The sequence below is a fragment of the Anastrepha obliqua genome, chromosome 2 (assembly GCF_027943255.1).
Source record: "Anastrepha obliqua isolate idAnaObli1 chromosome 2, idAnaObli1_1.0, whole genome shotgun sequence".
Taxonomy (NCBI): Eukaryota; Metazoa; Arthropoda; class Insecta; order Diptera; family Tephritidae; genus Anastrepha; species Anastrepha obliqua.
The window spans coordinates 10,077,268-10,091,960 of NC_072893.1; the positions used below are offsets into that span (position 1 = coordinate 10,077,268).

The window sequence follows — 14,693 nt, forward strand, 5'->3', positions numbered from 1 at the left end:
CTACCCCATAAGTGCCCAAGGCGAATTAATCAGCTGCTCTACTGGTATCACCATCCATAGATACGCCTTGGCTGTAATGCAGCCATATTTTCAAAGCCAATCTAGAATGAAATTCAACCAAACTAGCCAAAAAACTTACTACCTCTACATTTCTCAAATTCACAAACTTACAATCTAGCATTGATGGTAATTCAACTTAAAGCTTAATTGTCTCAATTGAGTTGCATATCTGAAAAAATAAATAAAATAAATGTCGAATAAAAATATATTCAACTATACTTTTTATTTTCACTAAAGATTTTTTTACGCTAAACATTTGTCTTTCATTCATTCTGCCTGCAGCGTTTGCTTTGCCTCAACAACAACAAAAATAAATATAATATAATATATACTTTTCACAATTAGTGGTGATCAACTATAAATTCAAAGGTCTTGCACGCCATTGTTTGGCTCTCCTATAAAATTTTCTGTTTCAGAAATTTATGTTTTTTTTTAATTTATGTATATCGAGTGTACATTTTTCTCTTAGTTACTTAGAACTTAATAAATATTTTATGTATTGTCAAGTTCATTCGCTGCCTTTGGTTTCGTTTCACTTTCTAGTATCTCAGCACATTAAACACCTTCAATAAACCCAACCATAGCCAACTGCATTCGAAAACTGTGAAGCAGCGCTCATTTTATTCATCCAAGCAAATTGTGCGCAGAATAGCCTCCACTACTGAGTAGGGATCACAATTGGAGCTGGGGCGACGATCCTCGAAATATCCCTTGCCATCATCGTTAACGCCACGCGGTATGCGTATAGAGCAACCGCGATTGGCAACACCGGCACTAAAATCATTAATTGAACTGGTCTCATTCTGACCAGTCAGACGACGTGCATTATCCTGACCTCCTTTGGGATCATAGGCGCGTATATGACGTTCATGATGCTTGGAGAGCTTCTCAACTGCACCTAAGATTTCTCTGTGTGGAAAAGAAGCAGTTATTTAAGTTTACTTACAAAAAAGTTAAACTCACTTTATGCCGCCATCACCGCGCATTTTCTTAGTTGAGACATTGGTGTGAGCGCCAGCGCCATTCCAATTGCCAGGCATAGGCTTGGGATCCAAAGTGGCAACAATCTAGTGCACGCACGCTTAAAAATAATTTTTCCTTTTCCCCATAAATTACACTTCTACTTACACCAAATTCCTCGGCAATGCGATGTAAGAGGAAGCGCGACATCCACAAATCATCGCCAATTGAAATGCCCACACAGGGTCCCACCTGGTATTCCCATTGTGCTGGCATGGCCTCAGCATTTGTGCCAGCTACTTTAATACCAGCATACAAACAGGCGCGATAATGCGAATCGATGACACCACGTGCATAAACCTGTTAACAGGGAGAGGTAGTAGATATCTTTCGTCTTAAATCCCATTGATGATATATTTAAGCGTACCTTATTGGCGCCTACGCCACAATAGTAGGGTCCTTGTGGTCCGGGAAAACCGTTCTTGGGCCAACCCAATGGATGCCCATCGAAATCAAGGAATGTATACTCTTGTTCAATGCCGAACCACGGTTCTTGATCCTTGCACTTATTCGCTACTTCTAGACAACTCTTGCGGTGGTTGGAGGCGGTGGGTTCGCCGTCAAAGCGGTAGGTGTCGCACATGACCAAAATATTATTGCCACGACGGAAGGGATCCTTGTAAATGGCCACCGGGTGGAGGTAGGTGTCCGAATTGGAGCCCTCCGCTTGGTAGCAGGAACTGCCATCGTAATTCCAAATTGGAAGTTCTGAAAAGGAGATTATAATTGTATAATAATAGAAATGAATTAAAAATACAGGCATACTTTCATGCTTTGATATCCACAAGAATTACTACCCTAGTAAAATGTAATAAAAATATCGGATAATAATATGGACCTTGAACGGACTTCGGCCTGGGGATGGGCCGAAAATAATAAAGCGCTAGTTTCAACTTCACTCTGTGGGTCAAATACTACAAATCGGTGACTATGGTTTCGAAGTAGTGAAGGAATTTAAATGTGATACCTTGGGGTAATAATTAATCATGACCACAAAATTCCTGCAGAAATCCTGTGGCCAACCGCTGCTATTTTTCACTGTGCCAACACTTAAAGAGTCACCTCCTAGACAGAAAAACAAATATTTCACTGTATTGCTCAATTATAATTTCCATCTTGCTATACGGTAGTGAAACGTGGACACTCAAAGATGCATATAAACAGAAACTACTGATTTTTGAAAAGAGAGTTCTGCGAAAATTTTTGGCGCGATATGCGATAAAGGCGAGTGGCGGAAAAGCTGCAATCATGAACTCGAAAAACTATATGCGCACCCATCTGTGATAACCACAATCATGATCAACAGATTGAGATGGGCACGTCACATATTGCGGGCTAACACGAATTACCCACCTCAACAAATACTAAATAAATGTAAAAATGCGTCCCATTTGGCAATGTTTTCCTTGAGATTTTTAGTCAAGACGAGGATTTAAGCATTTACCAAATCCTAACCTATGCACTTTCTCTGCTGTTTCCTAAAGCGAAATTTTTCTTGAAAGGAACACTATTTGAGCCCACTGGAGCAACAAACCAAGGTGCTGACAGAAAATGACTTCCAACAAGGATTCGAGCACAGGAAAACTCACACATAAAGTTGTAGGGCTAAAGAAGACATATATACAGGTACATAGGACATATATGAAATCAATGTACAGGGTCCGGAACTCGAAGTGTAACCAACCTCAGACCGTTCACGCAGCTGATGCACGGTCTATTAGTTGGCTAAATGACAGTCAAATCAAATGGCGAATACTGACCGTAACATCCCCCGCATACTGAAAAATGATCTCAAAGTCAAGCCTCACAAGATACAAAAGGCGCGCGATCTCACACCAAAGAAGCAACAAGTCAGACTTGAAAGAGCGAAAGAGGATCGAAAGCGGTCAATTTCCGAATATTGTGTTTTCTGACGAGAAACTTTTTCTAAGTGAGCAATTTGTAAACTCCTAAAACGACAGGTTTTATTTGACCCACCGTTCATACGAGAAATTGAGTCATCGATTGGCCACCATGAAGCAGCACCCGCCACAGGTAATGACTGTAATGGCCGCTTAACCGCAGATGGGCGCTCTCCAATCATCTTCATCGAGCCTGGCGTCAAGGTAAATGCGAAATATTATCGGGAAAGTATTCTGGACGTTGCTTTGTAGCCGTGCGCACACCAACATTTCGGTATGAGACCATGGATGTTTCAACAGGACGCGACACCGTCTCACAAAGCTCGAATGAACCAAGAATGGCTAAAAAAACAACGTTTCGAAGTTCATAACGTGCACACAACGACTCTCAAATTCACCAGATGCAAATCCGATGGATTATTCTCTTTGAGCCATTTTGGAGAGCAGGGTCCGAACTAAAAGTTGCACTAGTCTGAAAAAGCCATTGTCCGCGAGTGGGCCAAAATACCTGGAAGTCAAATTAGGGCAGTTTGGGATTCGTTTCTGGACCGTCTCAAGGCCATAGTCAAGGCAAAAGGTGGTCGTATCGAGCAAAAGTGAATTGCTTCTTAATTTTGTATTATTATATTTTCACACTTTTTTTTTTACTTTTGATCAATAAAAGTAATTTTCCAAACTAAATTTATGGCCTTTTTAATTGATGACACTTCGAGTGCCGGACCCTGTAAAATATTTTGCAGTGCCAAACTCATCTCCGGTCGTGTTTCCCAACATGGGGGAACACAGTTGTGTAAAAATTGACTAGTACATTTACGATTTGGTTCAATATTTTGCGGGCTTAAATCGACTTTTTTTTTCTTGAAAATATAGAAATCTAAATTTTGAGAATTTGATGAATTTTGGTAAGAAACCATGTAATGACTCTGAAGTGAGTGGTGAATTGGCACATGACCTCATCCAGGATGAATACGAATAAGAGCAGTGAGAGAAGATAGCGGGACCAACTTCAGCATTAGTTGAGAATGCGTCGCCATTATGGTGCCATTGTGCACTACTGCTAGTTCAGAACCCTCATACAGGGTTTTGGACAGGCGAATTATTTTCGATCGGATTTCACGTCTAAAGCTAACCAAATTGCGCTACACTAAATGCAATTTTGTAGCCTGCTCAATTTTAGTATGTCAAAGTATAAGTTTTAAGCCGCCTAAAAATCGCGTTGATTTTTCATAATTTTTTCGCATGCGATTTTGAGTGTTTTCTCCATAGTAAAGGCTTTTGAATATGCACTTCTTATTGAAGAAAAATTTCAAAAAAACAAAAAAAGAAATTATCAAAAGACAACTGAATTTTTCAACTACATAATTACTTCATAAGCATTTAGCTTGAAAAATATTGCTAATATTGTAAAGAGATCATCATCATCATCATCTGTCGACATTACAGCTCTTTGCGAGTTTTGGTCTGCTGCACGTGGAACCTCTATACTTCTCGATCGTTTGCGACTTTTCTCCAATTCCTTATCTCAAGTTCATTCATAACCTCCTCTAGTTCTTGCTCTAGTTCTTCCTCCAGCTCTAGTGTTGAATGCTCTGCCTTCTACAATTTTCCTCTGTGCCCTCGTACCGTCCATTCTTGTTATATGACCTAGCATCTTAACTGGTGAGCTTCGATAAAATGTATAACATTTTCGCCATTTATAAACTGTTCCACTTTACACGGCACTCGCCGTAATCTTTGATTGATCCAAAAAAAATTTCAGAGTATTGTTCGTTCGCGGGTTTGCACTTTTACTTTATCTCTTTCAATCCACGATTCACCTCCATAACATAAGACTGGTCTAAGGATGGTTTTGTACAGCATCGATTTGCATTGCCTGTTTAGTAGTTCCGATTTGAAGAATTTCGTTAGTGACGCGTACGATCTGTTAGCTGCTTGGATTCTCTTATCGATGGTGAGGCTTGTTGAATTGTCTCTACTCAGTTTGAAGCCTAAGTAGGTAAAAGATTCAACGATCTCAAAAGAAAAAGACGCCAATTTCAGTTTGTCTGAAGAAGATAAGTTGACTTAATTAAGTGACCACAACTGCATGTTCGCCCTGATTTTAATGCATGAATGACTTGTTGACTGCATTTCATGGGTATTTACGCGCACATAAGTTTGTATGTGCATACTTAGGTGCTATGGGTGTGATCTTCCAGTTGATTGTTGTTTCTTTTGCTTTGTTCATTTGATACTTGGAGCAGCCGACCGCGCCGAGCATTATTTATAACATCTTTGATAAATGCGCCACATGTAAAATGTTATGAGATTTCATTTGACTACAAAAACGTTTCCATTTATTCTGTAATTTTATCACCTTGCCAGTGATGTGATGTATTTTGCCGGTATTCATGAAAATTGTACAAAAATTTCCTACGTAGGAGTCTATGCAAAATGGAAACTGCGACAGCAAAAAATGTGCAGTTGCTAAAATTAGACCTAAGTATTCTTGGAGCTTTTCATATCGTTTACTTGAATTTGATAGAGAAGGTGTGGCTTAAATTGTGTTTTTCGGATAAGTAATTCGTTAGCTTCGTTATACTATACGTACGATTTATGTAATTAATTACGATGTTGTAGTGGATGGGAGAACAACGTACGAATGCGAATACGAAACTTATTTCAAGGCCAATAATTTGTGTCTCGGTGGTATATCCTAACCACCCAGGGCGCCCGATCTTACACCTATGGATTCTTTTTCTGTGAGGATACCTTATAAAAAATATCTGCCGTTCGGAGTCGCCTTGAAACTGTAGGTCCCTCCATTTGTGGAACAACATCAAGACGCACACCACAAATAGGAAGAACTCGGCCAAACACCCAAAGAGGGTGTATGCGCTAATTATATATTTATATATTATACCTCAAGAGTAAAGTCTATGAAACAAACCCAGTGACCATCTCAGCACTAAAAGAAAATACCGTTTGCGAGGTTAAGGCGACGAGATTCCAAGAGCGTACCTGACGTAGCGACCAACAATTAAAGAATGAGCCGATAGCATGATGCTTATCTAAAACCGGGGACCCTGGACGCAAGGAGAGTAGAAGAGGCAACTTTTATCAAAAAGCCTACTTGGATTTTCTCTGTCTTCGATGAAATGCTACCGTAGTTCCGGAGTAAAGAAAACATCCAGGAGAGGAAGAGGAGGGATTGTTTTAGTGGCACACCACTCGACGCTGTAAGTGTGAAGGCATTTTAAACCCCTACTCACCACCCAAAAAAAACATAAAATAAAAAAAAAATACTCCCATTATTTATGGAACTAGATTTCATTCATATGACTGCCCCGGCTGGCTTCACAGTAGCGCAGCCTGCTGCTCACGATACTCACCCTAAGGGCCTGGATCGTTAATGGATTGTTCGCATAAAATCGAACCTTCACGGTACGCCGCAAAACAAGTCGAACGGCGTCAAATTGTAGCTCCCAGGTAAACCCTTTAGTACGCCTAGACGGCTGATAAAACGAATATCGAGTTTGAATCGTAAAAGATCGATCCTTGCATGAGTTGTGTGGCATGGCACGCCATATGCTAATTCCAAAGGCCACAGAAAATCATTTATCATGCCTTTGTAACCGTTGACATGAAATAGCGTTTACAGCAGCGATTTCAAAGAAAAATGGCCTAAAGATGTCACCGTTCCAAAATCCGCACCAAATTGTCACTCCCAGTTGTAACTCCGAAGATATATCTAGTGTGGGTGTTCCGATCCCCAGATGCGACATTTTCGTTTCGTCCGAAAAGTTGGTTTATACTTCTTTTTAATACGCTTGAAGGATGATATATGATGAAAAAGAAAATTGTGAGGGGAACTTTGGCTGCCTCGTCACTTGGAAATTCGGCAGCCAAATTTTGCACGATCACTTTCCACGAATTCACACACTCGTCCCATCAATCGTTGTTCAGACGGCAACGAAGTGTCATTGGTTGATTTTTTTCATATATTATATCACCAACACATTCTCAGTTTCTTTGTAAACAAGCCTCAAGTGACGTCAGCCCATAAGCAGAATCATCAAACTCGCTTCATCATGAAAAGAATTCAAGAGGTGTAGACAAAATCAGACCGTTAACCGGCTCTCATTGAATTTGAAAGAATCAGGTGAATTGCTGACGTAAAAGGGAATGTGACAGCGGTTTGAGATTGTGTTGGTGGTATAAAAAAAATCAACACAGCAATTGGTTATGTTACTTCATTGCCATCTCAACAACGACTGATTTGGCGTGAGTAAAAATACATGTGAAATGAGCGGCAGAATTGTGCTGCCGAAGCCCGTATAACATGGCAGCCAAAGTTAGATAGGTAGGTGAAATGGTTGAAGTACCACTCTGGCACTCCCCAGGTAGCACTAAAGCGCCGTTTTAATACCTTTATGAGGCCACTAACTCGCAGTTATCTACACCTAGCCAGAGCTGTTATGGAGAAGGTTGATGGGATTTAAGTTGGCGCACTGCCGCAGGCTGTCGAAGAAAGGAGCACCAGTGACCTTAATCGTTTAACTGCCAAACCCGGACATTTACAAAGAAAGTGCTCAACAGTCTCTTTCTCCGAAAGGTCCGCACAGCTTTTGCAATGGGGGTTAACTGATAATCCTAGCTTTTCCGCGTATGTGCCGATCGTCCAATGACCGGAAAAAACACAGCTACGAGCTTGGAAATTCAATGGCGTAGAGTCCCCAGGACTTTCTAACTCCTCCGGTGGCCGAAGTTACTCTGATAATTTTGCTTCGGATAGTCAAACTTTGTAACCAAAATATTATCCTTTGCACGACATTGACTTTAGGACGAAATTTGCATAGCTCCCAGCTTTGTTCAAGCGTAAAACCATTCACTTCGCTTCAGGATATGATAATTTCCAGCGAGAAAGATCTCTTACTGTCGAAATATCAAATAAAAAAAAGAAAAACACTTCATGGATTACCCTAAACGCCCTAATAGGTTAATAAACTTTTGAATGGATTTCCACATACCTATATGATTGATAAGTAAAAACCATTTGACTATTCTAGTACGCAATATCTCACTAATGGCTGTGTTGTTGCCAACGATTGTGACATATTGAAATACTTTACTGCGATTTTATTTTGAATTTCTCATTTTTTTCTTCCTTCTTTTACAATTTCGTTTTCTTCCATGCACGGTGGCTTCATTCCTACAGTAGTTAGTCACACTCATTGCTTCAATTACTCATCCCTTGGATAAATTCAAATGCCTGGTGACTGCATAAATTGTTTATGATTGCATTTTGCAATTTTCCAATTTTATCAATTTACCAGTCACCTTAAAACACGCCTTGATCAAACGGATTTATTGGCGGAAATGATATGAAGTGCTAGGCGCGTTTTTCCCGGCTATGCGACCAACATTTTTATTATTCATAAATTGATAGCGCGTAATTTTGTTATTAAGTCTATTAGGTAAGTTAATACGAGTATGTATATATGCGTGGGGTAGATAAGTTAAAGTGCTTGGTAACAAAGTGGTTTTATTTCATTTTAAAATTCTTTAGTTACATTTATCCTTGTAAGAATTTGTTGAATATTCTGATGATTATAATTTTTTAATTTTTTTATTACTAATGAGAGGGTTAAGGGATTAAAAAAGTGGTCCGTGATAATGATAATGAAATGTTGTGTACTTAAGAGGTTAGGAGTAGTCAGAATTTTCAAAACATTGCATTTCGTTTTTGCATTTTCTTAAAGTATAGTATCTTAAAAATATTGTGTGAAAATTTGAAGTGAATCTGACAAATACTTTTCGAGTTATTCAACAATTAAAAAAAGGCGCTCGGGCGCTGCGGAATAGATAGCAAAACCTTAAAGGCGTTTTTCTCAAAACTATGTGTCTTGAACTGGTGATTACTGTAACTAAAAAACCGCTTGGTAGATTTCAGTAAAAATTTTACTATATTTGAAAAACATAAAAAACTCGTGCCTTTTCAAAAATTTCGATTTTTTTAAAACAATTAATTGTCGGTTTTTTTTTTCGAAAATCTGAAAAATATTTTCCGAGGCCGCCATATTATTAATTTTGAAAAAAAGCTTCGTTCAGGCACAAGATTATCTATTAACAAAACTAATTTGCCTTGTCCGATTGATTCGCCAAGGACTTGTGATCACCGCAAGGGAATTCTGGAAACGGGGTCCACACAAACAGCGATAACTTTTACAATTATTCATTTTTGTTTTGAAATTTTGCTAATGACAAGTCTAAACATGATGTATTAATGCTATGTTTTTATTTAAAATAAAGCAATTGACTTGCAAAAAAAAAATTTTTGAAAATCATAATTTTGTCGTGTCTCTGACTACCCCAAACCTCTTAATCCACTGATGCAATTTGGAAGTAAAGGAAAAAGGGACGTAAGTTTATTCCTTTTCTGAAATGAATGATGCTTTATGAATGGTGCTTAGTTACTTATATTTTTAACTTTACAATTCCCGTGGATTTGTCATCGTCTCTAGTTACCGCATTCTATATGTACTATTTATATATGTCATGGTATTTTTGTTTGTAAAGCCTTAATTTAGTAATGTTTGGCAGATTTGCTATTTCACAAGTCGTTCCTTAAGATGGGCTAATTCTTTTTCCAGTTGACAATACAACAGTACAACAATCAACATATGTATATGTATATGATATACAACATGAAGTCCAAAAAAAAAGACTGGCGTCATAAAAATGTTTTTGATGGCGCCATCTTTTTAATGAGTTAGTGCGATGGAACTTACATCCCTAACTGGCTTCCAGTGAAAGCTTGGTGACATTCGGTTCAGTGCACGCGAATTTGCGTCTAAAGAGTCAGTATGTTTGTGTCATCAGTACAAAAATGAGTTTCGAACAAAGAGCTGATATCAGATTTTGTTCTAAAATCGGTAAAACGTTTACCGAAACATTTGAATTGATGAAAAAAGTTTATGGCGATGACTGTTTATCTCGTGTCAGAGTTCATGAGAGGTTTACACGTTTCAGAGATGGTTATGAGTATCAGTAATCACCGAAAACTCCATCGAAATTGTTCGTAACTTCATCAAAAATGAACCGAAATTATCGTTGAAATTCATGGAATCGGAGTTCAATATATCCAAAACATCGATTTATCGCATTTTAACCGATCGTTCGGCCTTACAAACGGTCTATGCACGTTTCATTCCGCATCAGTTAACTGAGGACCAAAAATTGCTGAGAATTCAACATTCGAAAGACGTCATTAGAGAGGTGAGAAAAGACGAGAGAGAACTTCCTTTACAATATTTTCACTGGTGATGAAACGTGGTGTTTCCCACATGAAACAGAAACTAAGCGTCAAACTGCCGAATGGAAGGCCCCAGATGAACCACCCCAAAAAGTCGCATTTGTTTTTACGATTCCAAGGGAATTGTCCATAAGTATCATAGTTCGTGCCAACTGACTAAACCGTCAATGCAATTTTCTAACTTGGCGTTTTGAAGCGTTTGTTGCATCACATTAGTCGAATTCGCCCTGAATACCGCGAAGGAAGAAGCTAGTGCGTATTGCATGTAATGCACCAACTCATCGATTCACTCTTGTGACTGATTTTTTGACAGGAAATCGCATTTTAACCATCAATCACTCACCGTAGTCGCCTGATATGGCTCCCCGTGACTTCTGCCTATTCGGAAAATTGCATAGGGCTGTGAAATGGTAACCTTTTGCGCCTGTAAAGGCCATCCAAAAGGCTTGTACCGACATCCTGAAGTACATTCCGGATTTCTCTTCGAAAAGCTTTTAGATCGCGCAAAACAGTGAATCGGGGCCAGAGAGGACTATTTTGAATAAATAAAATCGAAGTTATCAGATCAAAGCTTCTCTCGTTTCTATTTTAGCTCAGACTTGTTTATTTTAGACTTCACTTTGTATACCGATAAATTCAAAAATATGTTCACTAACTTTCTGAATAAATCAGCTAATGAATTGTTGAAGTGAAGCTGTTTTGATTGAGTTCCTTTTTTTTGTCCACATTGCAGGCTCACTTCATGCCATTTTAATTTGTCTGATTAAAAAGCAAGTGCTTGGTTGCTTACGTACATAGTTGTCACGTGCTTAAAATGTTTGATAATTAGCTTCATACACACACACACACACACCCATACCACATAACAGCATAACCAGCGTCATACTCGATGTAATGGCGTCACTTTTATCATCATATTTTTCACTGACTTGCATTTATTTATATTTTCTTCATCACTCATGTCAAAAGTGACAGTTTTACGCCGATGCAATTTCTATAATACGCGTGCATGTGAAATATGAGATTTGTTGCCGATCACAGACACTTCCATCAAACTGAGCTCAACACTGCTAAGCAACAACACAACATTAGCGCATTTGCTAGTTGCATCCTCAGTGTAGCTGGTTGGATAAGATGTGAAGTGCCAGTAGGGCAGAAGTACAGGCGTGCAATGCTTGCAATGAAACTAAGCGGCTACTGTGCCAGAGTGCGGTCGGATAATGAGCTGTTACTGCGGTTGTTGTTGTCGTATTTAATTAAAATTTTAGTATTCGATTTCAATTGAAAAAATCGTCACGCAACTCGAAAATACTTATATAGTATGTCTGGAATTTGAATATAATTTTTTTTAATACTTATGTATTTTTTTAAATTTGCAATAATAAGTCAAGTGAATGAAATGAATGCGAAAACTAGATTTTATGAACAATTAATTAAAAAAATTTATGAAACAAGTCATGTGCTATCAGCCAGACGAGCGATTTAGAAAGGCATTGAATGATTGCGCAATAGGAACTCAAAACTACCTCAACATTTTTATATTCTGCGCAATTGACCGTCCATTCATCTATATACAGGGTTGGCCATATTAAACTGACCCATGTGATTATTAAAAAAATATGGAAAAAGAAACATTTTTTTGTGTTTCATTGTGAAAAACATTTAATTTAGTTCAAGGAGATTCGTTTACATCACTTTTTGAATATGATATCGCGCAAGTGGTCGCCCTTAGCTCGTATAGCGTAATGTGCCCGTTTTTCGGCGTTTTCCATAGTTTTGGCCAGCGTCTCGGCCGATATGGCGGCATTTCCCGTCGGATATTGGCCTTAAGTGCGCCTAGTGTCTTTGGCTTGTTAACGTAAACCTTACATTTCAAATAGCCCCAAAGAAAAAAGTCCGGTGGCGTCAAATCCGGTGATCGTGGCGGCCAGTCAAAATCGCCGCTTTTTGATATCAAACGGCCAGGGAACAAAGTCTTCAATAAGTTGACGGCTACTCGTGCTGTGTGTGGTGGTGCGCCATCTTGCTGAAACCAGAAGTGCTCCATACCATTTTCACGAACAATCGGCATCACAAAATCGGTTATCATGGCCCGATAACGCTCTTGATTGACGGTCAATGGTTGGTGTTGACCATTTTCAAAGAAGAACGGCCCAATGACCATATCAGCGCAAATGCCACACCAGACTGTAACTTTTTGGTCGTGGAGAGGTACCTCTTCAATAATTTGAGGGTTTTCAGTGGCGTAGAAACGGCAATTTTGCTTATTTACGGTTCCGTTCAAGGAGAAATGGGCCTCATCACTCATAATGATTTGATGCCAAAAATCCTCATCAGTTTGGGCCATTCGGACGACAAAATTGGCATATTCCAAGCGACGAGGCTTATCGGCCGGCAACAGTTGTTGATTTAGTTGTATTTTGTACGGGAATATCCCCAAATCCAAACGAATGATACGTCGTAGAGTGGTCCGAGAGATGTCCAACTGAGCAGAACGACGATTACCTGACGTTCGCGGCGATGACTCGATACTGGCTCGTACGGCCACGATATTTTCGTTAGATCGTCTTGGCCGCTTTTTATTTGGACGTCGGGTATTAGCCACAGTGCCGCAAGACAAAAATCTTTTGTGCATTTGCTTGATTGCGTTCTTTGACGGCGCACTTTTCACTTTATTTTTTTTTCTCCACGCACGTTGCGTTTTTACAATCGAGAAGGAATTTTGAATGTACAGCTGAACAATTTCAGCGCGTTCTATTGGGGTGTACTGTTTCATGGTATAAATCTCCTTCGACTGACGCTTCCAAACGCGGTATGTCATTAGCTGATCTGAAATTACAGTAAAAAGTTATAGGGTTACTCAATGGGTCAGTTTAATATGGCCAACCCTGTACATTAGGGTGCACCACACCTCGAGAGTTAATATTTTTCCATAGGAATTATAAAATGTAGTATATTGTAAAGCTTTCGTCAAAACACAGAGTGAACGATATGAAGTTTTACGAACTTCACACTGCTTGTATCTGTAAAACAGCTCATGACATCAACGTCAATATTGTTCTAATGACAGTTCAATATATTGTTTATAAGCCATCAAAAGCATTTGCGTCTCAGTTTTGTTGAATTTTTTTTTCTGTGATGAAATTCAAACGCAATAGTGTGATTGTGTTATATTGTATTTGGTTGGAACCAGCCATGGTTCGAGAGCTCCATCACCTCAAAGTGAATAAAATGTTTGTGTATCGCACTATAAAACGTTACAATGATACTGATAGCATTGCAAAATGCTATGGAGGTGGACCAAAAAACACCGCAACAACGCCAGAAATGGTTCGGAAAGTGAAGGCTCGACTTGAACGAAATCCACGTCGAAGTGGAAGAAAACAGGCCAAAGAACTGAAAATATCGCAAGACAGCATTCGACGCATATTGAAAAATGAGCTCAAGGTCAAGGCTTACAAGTTCCAAAAAGCACACGATCTTTCCCCCCAGCAAAAAAAAAGTTCGGTGCGAAAGAGCAAAGGATTGTTGCGCTTGCACGAACGTGGCGAATTTTCTAACATTGTGTTTTCTGATGAAAAAAAATTTCCCAATTGAGCAGTTCATAAACACTCAAAACGATCGCGTTTACCTGACCGAACGCTTATATGAGAATTTGAGCCCACGTATGGCCACTCGAAGCAATTTCCCATCGCAAGTAATGGTTTGGGCCGCAGTGACCGCTGATGGACGCTCTCCGATCGTTTTTATCGAGCCTGCTGTCAAAGTGAATGCGACTTATTATCGGGAATATGTTTTATAAGCTGTTTTAGAGCCGTGGCACATTTCGGTCGTAGACCATGGACGTTCCAACAGGACTCGGCACCGCCTCATAAAGCTCGTGTGAACCAAGAATGGTTAAAAAATCATGTTCCACACTTCATTTCGTCCACACAATGGCTTTCGAATTCGCGAGACGCAAATCCGATGGACTATTCCATTTGGTCCATTTTGGAGAGCAAGGTGAGGACCAAAAAATATGCCAGTATGAATGCGCTGAAAAAAGCGATTATACGAGAATGGTCCAAAATACCTCAAGATCACATTCGTGCAGCATGCAACTCATTTTTTGACCGTTTGAAGGCAAAAGGTGGTCATGTCGAGCTAAAGTAAATATATGTTAAAATTCTAATCATTTTTGAACAATTTTTTCTTTAAAAAAAATAGAAACTAATTTCACACAAAACAGTTATGGTCTTTTGAATAGGTAACACTTCATATTGTATGTATTATGTATCGTATGTACCTGTATTATATTTTGTACTAAAAAGGTCTGTGATTTGAATTAATGATTTCGTTGATACAACTTTTTTTAAATTTTCATGCAGTCCTTTCAAGTAGAAAGTCTCCTATCATCTGAGGTAATTTTTTGGAAAACA

At 39.0% G+C, this 14,693-nt stretch overlaps 1 protein-coding gene across 1 annotated transcript in view; it reads right to left on the reverse strand.

The window, feature by feature from the left end:
* Positions 1 to 264: 264 nt before the first annotated feature.
* Positions 265 to 14,693, reverse strand: part of LOC129237052 (glutamine synthetase 2 cytoplasmic-like) — a 28,572-nt gene continuing 14,143 nt past the window's right edge. The window contains exons 3-6 of the mRNA XM_054871447.1: positions 1,448 to 1,788; positions 1,189 to 1,380; positions 1,024 to 1,127; positions 265 to 969 (exon numbers count right to left, since the gene is read on the reverse strand). Coding sequence (XP_054727422.1) covers positions 681 to 969; positions 1,024 to 1,127; positions 1,189 to 1,380; positions 1,448 to 1,788 — 926 coding nt within the window. The 3' untranslated portion in view covers positions 265 to 680. The remainder of the gene's footprint in view (positions 970 to 1,023; positions 1,128 to 1,188; positions 1,381 to 1,447; positions 1,789 to 14,693) is intronic.